The 13,274-nt window shown below is 40.7% G+C and overlaps 3 protein-coding genes across 6 annotated transcripts in view; 2 read left to right on the top strand and 1 right to left on the bottom strand.

Annotated features, from left to right (window-relative positions):
• The window catches only part of Nrx-1 (Neurexin 1), a 78,982-nt gene extending 71,978 nt beyond the window's left edge, over window positions 1-7,004 (top strand). For 3 of the 4 annotated variants that reach the window (XM_065476892.1, XM_065476894.1, XM_065476895.1), the window contains 10 exons: window positions 857-1,047; window positions 1,393-1,807; window positions 1,865-2,023; window positions 2,093-2,212; window positions 2,269-2,447; window positions 2,511-2,682; window positions 2,834-3,211; window positions 3,353-3,517; window positions 3,572-4,003; window positions 4,562-7,004. In XM_065476892.1, the coding sequence (XP_065332964.1) occupies window positions 857-1,047; window positions 1,393-1,807; window positions 1,865-2,023; window positions 2,093-2,212; window positions 2,269-2,447; window positions 2,511-2,682; window positions 2,834-3,211; window positions 3,353-3,517; window positions 3,572-4,003; window positions 4,562-4,839 (2,489 nt within the window). In that variant the 3' untranslated portion in view covers window positions 4,840-7,004. The remainder of the gene's footprint in view (window positions 1-856; window positions 1,048-1,392; window positions 1,808-1,864; window positions 2,024-2,092; window positions 2,213-2,268; window positions 2,448-2,510; window positions 2,683-2,833; window positions 3,212-3,352; window positions 3,518-3,571; window positions 4,004-4,561) is intronic. The other variant, XM_065476893.1, reaches the window with a different exon arrangement.
• A 596-nt stretch (window positions 7,005-7,600) lies between these two features.
• Window positions 7,601-9,149, bottom strand: RpS25 (ribosomal protein S25). Its single transcript, XM_065497827.1, has 4 exons — window positions 9,050-9,149; window positions 8,450-8,548; window positions 7,825-8,008; window positions 7,601-7,761 (listed from the first exon to the last, which is right to left on the bottom strand). The coding sequence occupies exons 1-4, from the start codon at window positions 9,050-9,052 to the stop codon at window positions 7,682-7,684; spliced, it is 366 nt and encodes a 121-aa protein (XP_065353899.1). The 5' UTR covers window positions 9,053-9,149; the 3' UTR covers window positions 7,601-7,681.
• An 87-nt stretch (window positions 9,150-9,236) lies between these two features.
• On the top strand, window positions 9,237-13,273 carry ZnT86D (zinc transporter 86D). Its single transcript, XM_065497821.1, has 4 exons — window positions 9,237-9,564; window positions 10,031-10,416; window positions 10,476-10,994; window positions 12,061-13,273. Exons 2-4 carry the CDS (start codon window positions 10,108-10,110, stop codon window positions 12,316-12,318), a joined length of 1,086 nt encoding a protein of 361 aa, XP_065353893.1. The 5' UTR covers window positions 9,237-9,564; window positions 10,031-10,107; the 3' UTR covers window positions 12,319-13,273.
• The last annotated feature ends 1 nt before the right edge of the window (window position 13,274 follows it).

Raw genomic sequence — 13,274 nt, 5'->3', positions numbered from 1 at the left:
ATTTTAGGAAAATCTTAATCATTTTGCTGTAATGTTTTTTTCCAAAATTTAAATTGCATGTTTAGTGAATTTACACGCTCATGATTTGGCTCGATCGGTCTTGTTTCACATCCCACGGAAATTTCTTCCGCATCAGGATTTTTCAGTGGCGTCATTAAAAGTTTTCAAGCGCAAGTGGCGATAATGACGAAACACGCGCTCACCAAAATCGCGACGGGCGCGGGGGATGCATGACGAGGGAGTTTAGCAGCGAAACACGCAAACCACCGCTTCGAGTGGCGCCTCTCTTTCCCTATTATCATTCGGCGGCCTCATTAAAATTGCCATTTGGGTGTGCATGCAAATACACGCGGCGTCGACTGAATTTTTAGCCGCGCAGACGGCCAACTTTTCTCGCACGCCCTCCTCAAAGCCGCAAGCAAGCACTTGACAAACGCTGCGGTGCGCGCGCTCGGAATTTCAATGAGTCAAATTTTTCCTTACCCCGCCGGAAAAACAAAAGCAACAACTCCACTCGCGCGCCCGCTCTCTCATCCACTTTTTGCGTAAACTTTTCAATTGCTTTTGCAAATCCTTGCGGTACTGTGTGGGTGCTCAAGAAAACTCGCCCCCTTTAACCACGCGCGCACACAAAGCTCTCAATTGTGAACGAAATTAATATTTCATGTGCATTCGGGCACAATTCAAACAGATATATTATATCTCTCATCCTGTTTTGTTCTGACAAGAACTTCTTATTTGCCCCTTGTCGGAAAATTTGCTTGCTTCGATATTCGACGCAAGTTTTGTTCCCGAAGTTGTGTAAAGTGCAAACATCAAACGATAATGATGTAATATGAAAACCATTTCATTACAGCGGAAACCCTGAGCCGCCAAATCACGCTCGAGTTTCGCAGGCTCCACGTAGGTAGCATCGCCACCGGCCAGGGGGACGAGGTCTCCACCAGCAGCTTTGTTGGTCAGATGCAGCAACTCTACTTCAACAACCAGCAATTCTTTGAGCAGGCGAGAACAGGCCACCATCACGGAGGCCCCGCTTCCATAAAGGTCAGTCCTAACGTTGTATTATTTGTTAACCAATTTTAATTCATACTAGAGCATAATCGTTTGAAATTTTAACGGATGCATAGCACCAGTTCAAAACAGCAATCACACAGCTGACAAAATAAAGCGCGCAACATGTATGCCTTTGGGACGTTTCAACTATGCTAATTTCAACATGAAAGAGTTGCAAACAATGGCAGAGGCTGCTTGCAGCACAGCCAATTACAAGTGATTTTTTATTCCAGCTGTGTGAGCTGCATTGAAACAGTGAATAATACGCTCATAAATTAAATCTGACAGATCAGTTTCATCGCCTCTTTTTAATCAGTTTAAATCATGTTTGTGCAGGTGACTGCCAAGTTTGGTAAACGGGAGCAAATCGTGCACCACCCGGCGACCTTCAAGTCGAAGCACGCCTTCGTGGGTTTGCCCATGCTCAAAGCGTACTCCTCGACCAACATCTACTTCCAATTCAAGACCCAGGAGCCGAACGGCTTGATTCTTTTCAACGCGGGCAAAGAACAGGACTTTATTGCCATCGAGCTCGTTCACGGTCACATCCACTACATCTTTAATCTGGGCGACGGCCCAGTCAGGGTGAGGGACAGCGGGCGGTCGGCTCTGAACGACAACAAGTGGCACGCTGTCACCATCGGCAGACCCACGTCCAGGCAGCACACACTGCTGGTCGATGACAATTTTTCGATTGTCACCGGGCTCGGCCTGAATGAGAACCTCGATCTCGCTGGCATCCTCTATATTGGTATTTCGCCTTGCATACTTGTTTATCGCTTTATCAGTTTTCGCCTTCGTTGGACAGGTGGTGTCAGGAAAGACATGTTTTCGCAGCTGCCCAAGCAGATCCAAAGCAGGCACGGCTACGAGGGGTGCTTGGCCAGCCTCGACTTGAATGGCGAGTCACCTAACTTGGTAGTCGACGCGGAAATCCCTAGCACCATGGTCGTTGCTGGATGTGAAAGTATGTTGCACGCCATCACATAATAAACGAGTCTATTCTTCTATATATGAGTTCATATTTATCTTTCAGCGACATCGACCAAGTGCAGCCACAATGTGTGCGCCAACAGGGGAATGTGCATGCAACAGTGGAACTCACAAACCTGTGACTGTGATTTGACCTCTTTCACCGGTCCAACGTGTTCAGAAGGTATTTTTTTAATATTGATTATAATTTGGAGCTAATTAATTTTCAAACAATCTCAGAATCAATCGCCTTCGAGTTTGGGCCTGGATCAGGAATGATCACCTTCACATTCCCTGAGGATCACAGGCCTGATATGAGAAGTGACGTTCTGGCGATGGGTTTTATCACAACGAAGGAGGACGCTGTACTCTTCAGGGTCGATTCAGGATCGTCCAATGACTACATGGAGTTGGAAATTGTAAATATAAGATTTTGTATTGTATTGGAATACTTAAGCTTTCATATTTTTTATTCTTTCCAGGTTGAGGGTAACGTCTTTATGGTGTACAACATGGGCACCAACGACCACCCGATCGGTGAGGTCGGGGTCAAAGTGAACGACAACCAGTACCATGTTGTGAGGTTCACGAGATCAGGGGCGAATTCCACTTTGCAGATAGACGACTATAGCGTGCAAACGTTAAACCCAGGAGGTGAGTAAAAGCACATTGATCTAAAACTTATGCAAGCCCGCTCGACTTCTGAGCTCTACAGGTTGCATATTTGTCGCGGTACACGGTCTACACTCTCTCATTATAATTTTCGGCTGTGATTCGTAATTAACAAAACAAATTCCCATCCTAGGCAACCAACTGGGGGTATTCAACAGCCCGTCACAAATTCAAATCGGTGGCAAGTGGCACCGATCGAAGCACCGAATGGAAAGGCCGTTTGTTGGCGTCATGGCTGGCCTGGTCTTCAACGAAATTCGCATTTTGGACTTGGCAGCTGACAAGGACTCGAGAATCACCATCAAGAATGAGGTTCAGCCGATTCCATCCCTGCCCGCGCACATCAAAGAAAAGCCCATGATTCCCAACGTGGAGATGCTCCACGGAATGCAGCGGGCGCCGGCGTCCAGTTTCCCAGGTGTGATGGACGACCTCATCTTTTCTGGTGCAGGATCAGGGTGCAACGCCGACGATGAAGATGAATGCACTCCGATATTTGATACAGGTTCAGGTTAGATTTTGTCTCACACCAGTCTTGCTTTTTTCTCCAGTTTTTTTATTTCCAAAATACTTTGTGTACAGATATCCGCTGGTATATAATATGCAGCTTCACTTTTTATTTTGTTTAATTCCATTTTTTCAATCAAAATAGGTGACGATTTGATCACACCAGTTTATGTGCCACCAACGCGTCCACCACCAACCAAAGTTTTCGGAAAGAAAATTAAGAGTGACAAGCCTTGCGACGATGAGGACTGCTTCCCTGGATCAGGTTTTGGTCCAGTCACTGAGGACACAATAATTTCATCCAGCAGAGGTACGCGATCTATAAACCTTCCAAAGATAATTTACGACCCCCAATCCATTTTAGGACCAACAACCGGAATTTCGATGCCTGAATCATCCTCACCGCACTTCGGCCAAACGTATGGCGGCAGCAGCGGTGGCTCGCCGGGTAGCACAGGTGTTCACCAGGTCACCTCCATCATCACCTCCGAAATCCCCTTCAGCCCCGACCTGGTCGACCAGACAAGTTCGAGCAGCGGAGGCAGCAGCAGCTCGAGTAGCTTCCCCTCTTCCTCAGTAGGCACCAGCAGTACAAGCAGCAGCAGCTCTCCCTCGTCCACATTCTCTTCATCCTCCACAAGCAGCAGCACAAGTACAACCAGCACGACAGAGGCGCCACCGCCGCCCCCTCCACCACCTCCTCACCCGCACCCAACGCCCTCCAAGCCTCGCCTAACCCCGAAGGACAGGGAGCGCATCTCCTCGGAGGCTGCCGAGTACACAGCACTCGTGATTGGTAAGTTTGATGGTTGATGGTACGCAAAATTATTTCAGTCCAGGTTTCAACACTTTCCAATAGTAACCAGTGTTGGGAAAAATCACTTTTACCGGAACAAACCCTTATCTGCAAAAACATTGGCGGTTTTCCGCAATTTTGCGCATTTTTCCGATACGCGTGTAATATATTTGTATGATGGATCATATTGAACGAAGAACGAATGATTAAAAATAAATTTGAGTGCTTCTCTGGTTTCACAAAATATGTCAAATATTAGATTTTTTTCTTTGTCTTTTTCCAAGCAAAATATGGTCGTTTCTGTGGCAGAATTTGAGAAAAACGAACAACACAAAATTAGGGTTTGGAATTTGGTTTTCTTTGCGAAACAAATCAGTATGGTATATTGCAAAATTGGCGAACAATGCTGTAAATTTTCCGCTCATTCCTAATCTTTTAGAGTATATTTTAGACGGTTTAAAATCTCCTGATGAATATAAACGATGTAGAAAATTTTCCTTACTCACGGAGAAAAGCTGGGGAATAAATAAATAACAATTTCTCTTGTTTGCTTTGCAGGGGTGATAGCAGCGACGATGATCATCATCATTCTGGTTATCCTGATCATCCTCAAGTTCAAGGGGCGGGCGGACGCCTCGTACAAAGTGGACGAGAGCAAAAACTACCACCAAGGCTACGGCGCACAGGCGGCCCTGCTGAACGGCAGCCAGGCCAACGGAATGCACAACGAGAAGGGCGGCTACGGGGTGGGCATGCCGCCCCTCAACCCCGCTGTGGGACCAGTCAAAGTCGTCAAGAAACAGAACAACAAAGACGTGAAAGAGTGGTACGTGTAAAGGAGACGCACACGCGTGTAAATGACTCGCTCTCGCGCGCGCCAGCCTGCTGCAAGATGAATTTCTAGCCGAATGTGAGAGAAAGAGAAACGAAAGCCCTCCAGACAAAGAGAGATACTCACTTGTTCACTGAGTGCGTGTATTTTTAGCCGCCGAGCCCAAGATAAATCCAAGTGCGTGCGAAAAAACTGTCTAGGAAGCAGTATTACTAAAAGATATAATTATATATAAAGAGACGTGATGATGATTAAATGCTTAAAGTATAAAGCCACTGTGAGGATATTAGTTTCGCAATATATTTGTTGCTGCAACCTATCTTCCGTCAAGATTGATTTCTTCTGCCTTGGCGGATGATGAATTGAAGCTAATATCCTCTCGCGAAAGTATGATGTATCTAAAGGTGCTGTAGGAGATGATCTAATTGAGAAAATGATTGTGTGAAACATAACTTATTGACAATGATCGAAGAATATGCTGTGCTTGTGAGATTAAAAGCTTTGTTCCAGGACAAGCATGGGGTACATAAAGTATTATGCGTTGTTGAAAGCACAAATACATGATATAGTTGAAATAAATTTTTTAAACGGAAGAAGTGTGATGCTGATGTAATACGGAAGAGCTGAAAAATCTGACATGAATATCAACGAACCTAAGAAAAACATTGAAAATTAATCAACAGGGTTCTCCTTTCGTAAAAATTAGAAAGTGTGTAAAATACCGAGAAATTGAATAGCAATATTAGAAGAAAGATGATCACAGGATCTATTCATATTTGGTCCAGAAACGCCCACAGTGAAAATTTATCCAGAGCCGAAAAGCAGATTTTAGAGTATAACAAAATCAATAGACTCTCATTTCTGAATGGAAGCAGGTTACGATTCAGCAAATATATTGGAAATTGAAACATCATATTGATGTTTTGTCATGTCTAAAATGGCCATTTGCAAAGGGTTATTTTGCAAAGTGCGCTTAACAGGTGTGCCAAAATAGCTTTCAAAGTTGGCGATTTTGAGCAAATCTGGTGTTTTAGATGTTCTAAAGGATTAAATTTAGAATGGTTGTTTTGCTGGATTGTGACACAGCAACTGTTTGCTTGTTTTCTTGGCGATTATTCAAAAGATTTGAAGTGCTGTTGAAAAAAATAATACTATTGAAAAGGCACAACTTGATGTGTCGCTGTTTCCAGAAAATCCATTCTGCTATGCAGGAAAATCGAGTGGGTATGCCAGCGTGTGAAGAGCTGAAAGTTTCTAATCAGAAAGATAAATTCAAGTCACACCCTCGTCTTGCAATTGAAATTTTCCACTTTAGAAACCTCAATCTCATCATTGTTGTTATTAACAAGTGAAAAATCGTGATTTATAAAACTAGTGCATAATATCTACTTCAAAATTCTCCACCTTTGTCCTTATTTGAACCAAAATCAATGTCAATCAGTATTATATCCACCGCAACTACATTACACTAAAATATAAAAAAGAACACAAGTGGAGAAAAAAAATGTTGTTTCACTGTTAAAATTATTGCAACTAAATGTGGAGCAAGTCGCAACTTTTCAGCATAAAAAGCTATCTTATCATGGGGCGTGCATGAAATTACCAGAGTATGACATTTTCCAATTTGATTTCTCGTGGATATTGCAATTTTAAATGTGTAGTAGGAATAATCAGCATTACTAGCCAATTCAGTTGCTGCATTTACTGGTTCATTCCAATGCACTCATCCTCTCACTGTTCTATGACCCTACTCCGTACATGAGTTTTGATTCCAATGCACTGAACTCACGAAAAAACCTTGTTTCAAACGAATGATTTCTCATTCTGGTGGCTGAGGAGCAAAGGTAAACTGCATTTTCAAATTGCTATAAATATGAAAAGACTGAATACGTATGAAAGTCGTAAACTTGTAGCTCTGTTGAGTTGTTCGACCGATTTTGTGGTTTGTTAAGTTTAAATGGCTTCCCTATCCCTTGCACTGATTACCAGCCGTTTCTTTGGATACACACGTACATATATGGGCATTATAATCCGCAACAAGATAAAATTGCATACTCGTTGATTGTGGTAGGCGATTTTTTGCGTTAGTTTTTGTACATGATTATTTGTGAACAAGAAAATGTGTATGCAATAAAGATATTTCATTTCATGAATGATGAATAATAAAAATGCTACAAGTTTCATTCAAATTCCCTTAATCCCAAGCCACAGAACTGACTGGAAACACTTACTTGATCATTACATACGACAAAATTGGCCCTGCACCAGGTTAGCCCTTTAGTAGAGGCTTTTGTAATATTATATATATGTTAGTGTAGACCCCTGCTTGCTAACGAGTTTAATTCTTCGTTTCTTTTACTAAATTCCGGTTTGAATGTATTGAAGTTACATTTGGGAACCATTAAATTTGATAATATTTCACTTCTGGGACACTTTCCCCATGGAACTAAAATCTGGTTGTGAACTTAACGCCCTTTCAAACTCTTAAGTGAAAACCCTGCTGTACATACACTAGAATCGACTGATCTTTAAAATAGATAACCATCCAGAGATTCAGTAGCAAAAGAGGCACAGGGGAACAGCTTATTAACGCTTTCGATGCAGTGGTATTTTGGTTTTCCTTCCCTTGTATTTTACAGAGGCTCATCAATTTACTAGCATACTGGAGTCAGCCTTATTCCCACATTAAAAGACTTTGGAGAGTAAGCCCCTTATTGTATTTAATTTAATCTATCAAGAGTTAGTGGATTTTGTGCAATGAAAGATTTGATTTTAAGGATTTTTCATCATTTTATCATCTCTGCTTCGGAACAGAAACTTTAACTTAAAAAATATGTGGAAAGGTTTTACGCAGGCTGATCCTCGCCCTTGGTTGCTCTGGTGTAGATGATCTGAGCATGGTGTTTGACAACTTGCTTAATCAAACCTGTAAGAGAAAGGTTGGGTCTCAGTACATTGATGTGGCCAAGACGTTTTAATATTAAGGTACCTTTCTGCAGAAGTTCCTCCAATGCCTTCCTGGCGAGCGAGCCTCTGACCTTGAGACGTTCGCTTACAACGGAGGGGGTGATAAGCTTATATGAGGGGACTTCCTTCAGAAGCTTTTCGTATGTGGGCTTGTCGAACAGTACCTGATTGTTCAACTTGTCGCGGACTTTTCCCTTCGACCACTTCTGCAAGTGTAAATTATAAATTAGTAAGAAATAATACAAACCAAGACACAATTTTAATTTAATTTCAGAGTTGATATAGTTAATTAAGTTATTAATCCCCTTAGACCTCACTAGATATTTAACAAAAAAACTGGGCAGTAATGCTCTTATACCACTCATCAAACGTAGGTCATAAAGTTAAATATCAATTTAATTGGAATTTCTACAGCATTCGCTTGTAAATTAAAATTTGCGATGAGATAATAATTGTTATTGCTAAGCATTTATTTAGATAATGGATATAGCAATGTTATTTTAGACACTAGATATTATCTGTATAATATCGCGCTGTATCGTATGTAAACAAGAAACAAAACAATGCATCACTCTTATATATAATAATGGTCCTCAATAGGAACATAGAATGCCAAGCAATAAGGAGGAAGTTAAATTTTAACTTGCCTTCTTCTTAGCCTTTCCTCCAGAACTTCCTCCCTCCTTCTTCTTCACAGTCTTTTGGGGCTGTTTGGAGGAGGATCCCTTCGCATCCTTTTTAGGCGCCTGAAATCACATAGAAATTTTAATATCAAGTTAAATCCAGGTCCATTTGCTAGGTAGCTTAAAATAACTTTAGAGTGTATGATGCATGTACATATCTACATTATCATACCTGGGGAAAGTGATCACATCTATCAGTCTCATTAAATCAGTTTTTTGTAACCATCACATAAAATCTGGATACAAATATAAGGAATCATCATTCAGATGCAATCAGGGGGCAAAAACTCAGGAGAGTTTACCAGAAACAAACAATTTATATTGAGCGGCAATGCTGCATGGCACGCTAGTTGTACGTAAACACGCACACCGTGCCCATACCAAGCCGCCGGAATCAAATTCAATTTTCAGACAAATTTGGACAAGGGTCACCCACAATTTATGGATCAATCAAACGAATTTTACCTCGAGAATACGTTAATGATAATCATTGGTCGGAAAAGTCGGAAAATACCAGCAAATTTAGGCAAAATAGAGTGCCACATGTCAGCTAAATGTACTCACCATGATGGCTGTGCTTCAAACGGAAACGGAAAACGTGGTATGGCCGTCGCAAGAGGCAAAGAAGACTGCTCCTCAACAAATGAGTAGCGCTGGGCGCGTCCAGAGTCTGAGCACACTGTTGCCAACATAATACTCGCGCGAACGTGGCACCTCTTAAAAATTTATGCCGATTTATTTTTCTATTTACGATTGTTTTTCCCGAATGTTAGAGGCTTTTGAAACATTATTTTCAACCTTTGGCATGACTTCAATGTAATAGACTTCGATGGAATGCAGTAGGAGGAAAAATATCAGAATAATTGCTAATATTACGATTATTTGGCAAGCTTGGACTTGGTATTGTTATTCCATTATTTCCAACTCCAGCTGACATGCTGACGACAAAGATGAAGAGACTTTAAAGTTCTCCCTATTTACTTAGTTTATTTTTTAAAATTTACTGGGATCATTCACCCTAAATGACCTCTCAAGGCAGCCGGAAAATTTTAGAATTTATTGAACATCGTTCCCGTGTAGTAGGTTCATTTTAATACATTCAAAACTTCAAAAGATAACGTATATATTATATGTAATACACCAAAAACCAAACTCGAGTCAACACCCTTTCAATTAACCTTTGAAAACATTGAATAAAATTGTGTGGATTGCTTTGGCAAAGTCATTGTCATTTGTTATTAACAAGTTTTGTTGTTCTCTTTTAAGTGTCTAATTTTTAGTTTGTTTTTTTGATGGCAAAAAGCAAAAAATGGTGTCTTAAATAAAATTTTTGACTTTTTCATTGACACACAGTTCTTGAATGAGCTTGACAAGAAGTAAATAAATAATTCATGCGTCGGTTTGAACCTTTGAAAGGGTATAAACTTTTGACGCAACATGGCTATGAAAATTATCAAAAAGCTCATGATTGTTGGCGAGTATGTATATCAATTCAAAATTTGCAGCTGTGTATTTCTTCTAACATGTTTATATCATGGTTTGCAGGTGTAACTCAGAGCCTACAGCGCAGATTCGTGCTCAAGCATAAACTAAAACCACAACCACATTCTCTTTGAAACAAAATGATACCTTTAACGCACAAGGATTCGCCTCAGCCGCTACCTTCTCGGCTTCAGCAGAAAGTGAAGGGATGGATTCGACTCATCTTTTCAGACAAAAACTCGCGCAACTTGTTCCTCTTTCTCTTGCTTAACTTTTCATTTGCCTTTGTGGAGCTTACATACGGCGTCTGGACCAACTCGTTGGGCCTCATCTCAGACTCATTCCACATGTTCTTTGACTGTACTGGTCTACTTGCTGGCCTTATTGCCTCAGTCATCACGAAATGGAGAGCCAACGAAAAATATTCTTATGGATACGTCAGGGCAGAGGTATATTTATTTACAAAATATTGTGCTCAATTGACAGAATTAAAAATTATCCTTTCTAGGTGCTAGCTGGTTTTGTGAATGGCCTGTTCCTCTTGTTCATCTCTTTCTTCATCATGTCCGAAGCTGTCGAAAGACTGATTGAGCCTCCGGAGGTCAAGCACGAGAGGCTCTTTGTGGTGTCGGTGCTTGGATTCATCGTCAACCTGATTGGAATTTATGCGTTCCAGCACGGGCACGGCCATTCCCATGGAGGTGGCCACGGACACTCCCATGGTGGCCACGGGCATTCGCATGAAGAGCACGAGCCACTCAGCCACTCACATGGAGAGGCAAACGGCCACGGACACAACCATCACGGCCACTCACACGACGCTGCTCCCACTTCAGGGGCCAGCTCGCAAATTATGAAGGGGGTCTTTCTGCACATATTGGCCGACACCCTGGGCAGCGTCGGCGTCATCGTGTCAGCGGTGCTGATGCAGATGTTCGGTTGGATGATCGCCGACCCCATTTGTTCCATGTTCATTGCCATCCTCATTGCACTCAGTGTGCTGGCTTTGATTAAGGAATCGGTGGAGGTAATTAAAATTTTCTTGAGAGAGAAAATGATAAATTTCACTAATGAGTATTTATTAAATATTAAACTAAGGGAGAAAATCCTTATAACTGGCTTGACTCTTGAGTGTTTACCCTACTAGTTACTTTGAAATGTTATCAGATTTAAATATTATGTCCCCACATATCTTAAATCGTTACTTTTAGCAGCTGTTTTTTTTTAACTAAAAGTGAACCTAACTGGGTTCCTAGTCTAACTTTTAGATTGTTGGAAACTTAGATAAATTTAGTGCAATCAACAGGGCTCTATTTCTTTAGTTCGGTATAAAGGCCTAAAGGAACCAAAACAACTGACATGAATATTTTGTTATTTAATTTTTCCTTTCAAATTTTCGCTATTAGCCAACCACCCTGAATTAATTTCCGCGCAGAGTTTATTAGCCATCCACTAATTTTAAATTTCATAAATCAGCACAGCTTGTCAGAATTAGGTAGATGCAAACTTGAATTTAATTATACACAGCACTTGTGCAGTCGAAAGTTGTCTGTTTAATAATTTCATTGTTAAGCAGAGTATTCGGAAGTTTTTTTATGAAATAATTTAATTTTATCTGCATGAAATAGAAAAAAACAACCATATCTGCATTTTTGTGGTTTTGGAATGGTTGTGCAAACCCTGGTAAGATCCAACGAGTTAAGAGATTAATCCCCTGGGGCCTCGGTAAATTTTTTATCTGATCGGTTTTGCGATTTGTGGAGCTCCGAAAGCTACAAATCCTTATGGGATTTAACATAGAAAGTCGTTCAAAATTGAAATTTGAAGCCAGTTCTCATTAGATCATGATGATATTTTATAGGTAGACTCTAATTTACAAGACAAATTGATCGATTGTACGTTTAAATCAATTAAAAATTTATACCACTGTTTGTGGTTCACTTCAGGAAAGGCTACACGAATTCAATAGTTTCGCCTTTCGCCAAAAACTAAAACATCGAAACTCCCTTTGTTTCCTTGTGAACGAACCTCTAATAATGTTGAGACAGCTTGTGCTGTATAATCACATAAAATTGAACTTAATCTTTTCTCAGGTGCTGATGCAGCGGCAACCAACGTCACTCGACCACATTTTACCTGGTTGTTACACCAAAGTGAATCAACTAGAGGGAGTGTTGAGCGTCCAGGAGCCTCACTTCTGGACTTTGTGCAGTGATGTGTTTGTCGGCGCCCTAAAGGTCGAGGTGGCTCGAAACGCTGATCCAAAGTACATTCTTACCCACACGCACAACATTTTCAACGCTGCTGGTGTGCGACAGCTCTACGTTCAACTAGACTTTGCTGCAATGTAAAAGGTAGACGCAACACGCAGGGAGAGAGGCCGAAGCTAGCTTCCGTCTCAGTTGCATTCCACATACTTGATGCATCACTCCTGACAATTTATTTATATTACTCCACACATTCAATATGCTAAATCTGCAACTGCATTCCTACGGTTCCTCTTTTATTTTGTCTTTCAGTTTCAAGCTGAAACGCCCAGGCATTTCCAGTTATTAAATTTCTATTTAATATCCTCTTTGACTGCTTTGTAAGATGGGTTGATTCATTTATTCTGTCAAGTATTGCATTTTAGTTTTCGTCTGCTGATTATCACTCTACAACTGAACACTGAACGCTCATTTATTGTGCAAAGTCGAAGCTTTAAAAATACTATCTAGACCTAGATCCGTATGGTTTAGTGGGTTCACTAAAGAATAGTCTTGCAAAATTACCAAACCTCCTCTCCCCCCTCTTAAAATCCATGTGCAATTTCGGAATGCGATTTTTGAAATTTTATTGTAAGTTTCAAAGAGCAAGAATTCAAACAGTGTTAAGAATTGTGTGCTCCAGACGTGGTGCGTTAAATGTATGATTGTGATACAAGTACTTCCACAAAAATGTCATGATGAATTTTCTGTAACATTTATTTGCATTGTTTTACGTCTAAGTTTTAATTTTGAAGTGGCTTTGGAATAATTTAAACATTAACGCATTGTTACATTCCGTTAAAAACGCATTATGCCCAAAATATGTTCATTGGAGTAACATTATTTGTTAAGTCCATGACTGTTGACGTGGTTCAAGACTTCACTATCAATTTTCAATGTGTGTCTAACGAGTAAAGATATTTTTTGTCAAATCCATTATTTATATAATGTCCACAGGGAAATGTTTCAACTGCCGATTTCTGTTAAAAAAAAATACCAGGCAATTAAATGTGAAGTGAAATGCGAAAATAATGAAGCCAATTTGTTATACAAATTTAAAT

Source organism: Cloeon dipterum, chromosome 1 (genome assembly GCF_949628265.1).
Source record: "Cloeon dipterum chromosome 1, ieCloDipt1.1, whole genome shotgun sequence".
Taxonomy (NCBI): Eukaryota; Metazoa; Arthropoda; class Insecta; order Ephemeroptera; family Baetidae; genus Cloeon; species Cloeon dipterum.
Note: the sequence above shows the minus strand (reverse complement) of the source record. Positions and strands in the feature narration are given on the sequence as shown.